Raw genomic sequence first — 2,461 nt, forward strand, 5'->3', positions numbered from 1 at the left:
TATATTATATAATTAATTAATTTAATTAATTAATTATATTTTTGCTATTCAAATAAACATGGTTAATGGGGCGACTGTGGCTGAGTGGTTAGAGCAGTCGTCCTTCAACGCCAGAGTTGGGGGTTCGACTCCCCTAAGTCACATGCCTAAGTGTCCCTGGGCAAGACACTGAACCCCTCATTGCCTCCGATGTGCGTCCCATCAGTGTATGAATGTGATAAAGCTCTGATTAGTCTCCTTTGAATGATTTGTTCAATTAGCTTTGTAGAGATCTAGTAGAGTGCCGTATGAATGTGTAAATGAGGCACAGATTGTAGTGTAAAGTGCTTTGAGTGTCTGATAAGATAGAAAGGTGCTATATAAGTACAGTCCCATTTAATATAAAAGTGAGTCAGGATTGTGTACAATAGGCATGTTACCAGTCTAAATATAGAGTATCTGTTTCAATAGGCTCAGAGTGTACAAAATATGTTTTTATGACAAAAGTAAACAGATGAAATGAAGACTATGAATTCCACTGTAAGACTAGTTAAGGCTTTTATAGACAACTAATTTGAAATATTTTAGGATTTATGATTTTGCAAATAAGACATTTATTTTCAGCAGAGAAAATATATACTGACCTGTCAGTGTCTTCTTAAGCTCATCTCTGAACTTTTTCACTGATGTTGAATTTCCCCCATTGGTAACATCTAAGTCCACCCAGCTTAAGCCAAACTGAGGATCCAGCATGGTGGCCAAGAAGTAAACATTGTGGTTAAAAGGTTCCTCTCTTCCACTGTCTTTGGCCATGCTTGTTTTTAAAAAGATTCCAGAAAATCTTTTCACCAGAGACTGCTGGAGGGCTCTGACCAATGACTGGCACTGCATTCGAGTGTCCTCCATCTTGAGGAGGTGTGTATTCAAGTCCAGGACAGTTGGAACCACCATACTAATGGTAACTGATTTCTCCCCTTCTGTCAGGTCTGTTACCTCAGAAAATGGAGCAAGAACTGCACTCAGTTCCTTCAGCTGGTTCCACTCACGGGCACTAAACACCAACTCCTCGTGATCCTTGCTGCACATTTCATTCAGGGCTTTGTGGTCCAGAGCTGTGAAGGCCTGTACTTGTTTAAATATACTGTTCCATCGAGTTGTGTTTGCAGCTGGAATGGTCCTATTAGTGCCAAACGTAGCCTCAAACTTGTCTTTGAATTGTGAACTGCTATGCAATAAGGTGGTGAACCGTGATGTTTTGGCTATTGTGTGAGAAATGGCCTTGACCTCCTTCATGCCGTCATTCACAACTAATTGCAGAGAGTGTGCAAAGCAGGAAAGACGTGCACCAGATGACCAGGGTAATTCGGTGTCTTCCTGAGAATTAATGTCCTCCCACAGGTGCTCGTCATCTAAATGCTCCTCTTCACTCTCGCTGTCATCAGATTGGGGCATGTGTACTTTGAAAGCACATTTCATATTGGCAGCATTGTCTGTTATGATATAGCTAATTTTGTCATGGATACCGTATTCCTCTGTGATCTCCTCAAAGGCAGACGCAATGTGCTCTCCAGTATGTCTGCCTGTGAAACGCCTACAGTCCAGCAGGTAGGATTCAAGTGCATAGGAATCCTTTGATTTGTAGCACACGTGGGCGGTCACCCCAAGGAAGGAGCGTAGCCTGCGATCAGACCAGAGGTCAGTTGTTAATGACACAGATGACTGGGTCTTCAGTTTCTCCAAAACAGTTTCCTTGACCTTGATTACCAACTCTGGAATTTGTCTATCAGAAACCGTTTTTCTAGAGATCGGTGTGTATTTACTATCCATAACTTCAAGAAAGTGTTTAAAATGACTGTTTTCCACAAGTGAGAGAGGCAGACAACACCCAATGATCAAATCTTGGACAATGGCTTGACTGATGGCTTGTTGCCTTGGTGATTGTGGGCTGTAGAGCTGCACTTTCTGCGTAAATAATGAAATTGATGGCTGTGTGACTGTGACATCATTCTGTTGCCCTGCCTTGTATTCCAGGAACCTAAAAAATGCAAAGGAGGAATCAGTATATCTGGTCATGAACATCAATTACATCAAAAGAACACTTAAAAATAAGTAGCAACTTCATAAATGTATGTCAAATATATCCTCCATTGTTTATCATAAGCAAAAATTAAACTTAGAAAAATCTAACAAAGTTAAATTGGGTCCTCTGGATGGGTTTAAACAATAAAAAATTATACAAATGTTTTGTCTTTCATCCAAAAGACTTCTTCAATATGAGGAGCTATATTAAACTCAAGAGCTACATTTTCAGGCCAAGACTCTGCGGTCTACACTCATCTCCAGACCAGCGGTCACTCTTTCAGGGATGAAGATGTTCACATCCTTGATAGAGAGGAACGATGGTTTGAGAGAGGAGTAAAGGAGGCCATCTTTGTGAAAAGAAACCATCCATCTTTAAACAGAGGTGGAGGCCTCCGGGTTC

At 40.9% G+C, this 2,461-nt stretch overlaps 1 protein-coding gene across 1 annotated transcript in view; it reads right to left on the reverse strand.

Moving 5' to 3' along the window:
- Positions 1-1,749, reverse strand: part of LOC119422021 — a 2,414-nt gene extending 665 nt beyond the window's left edge. The window contains exon 1 of the mRNA XM_037689362.1: positions 624-1,749. Within this exon, the coding sequence (XP_037545290.1) occupies positions 624-1,455 (832 nt within the window). The 5' untranslated portion in view covers positions 1,456-1,749. The remainder of the gene's footprint in view (positions 1-623) is intronic.
- Positions 1,750-2,461: the final 712 nt, after the last annotated feature.

Source organism: Nematolebias whitei, chromosome 15 (assembly GCF_014905685.2).
Source record: "Nematolebias whitei isolate Nwh7 chromosome 15, NemWhi1, whole genome shotgun sequence".
Classification (NCBI taxonomy): Eukaryota; Metazoa; Chordata; class Actinopteri; order Cyprinodontiformes; family Rivulidae; genus Nematolebias; species Nematolebias whitei.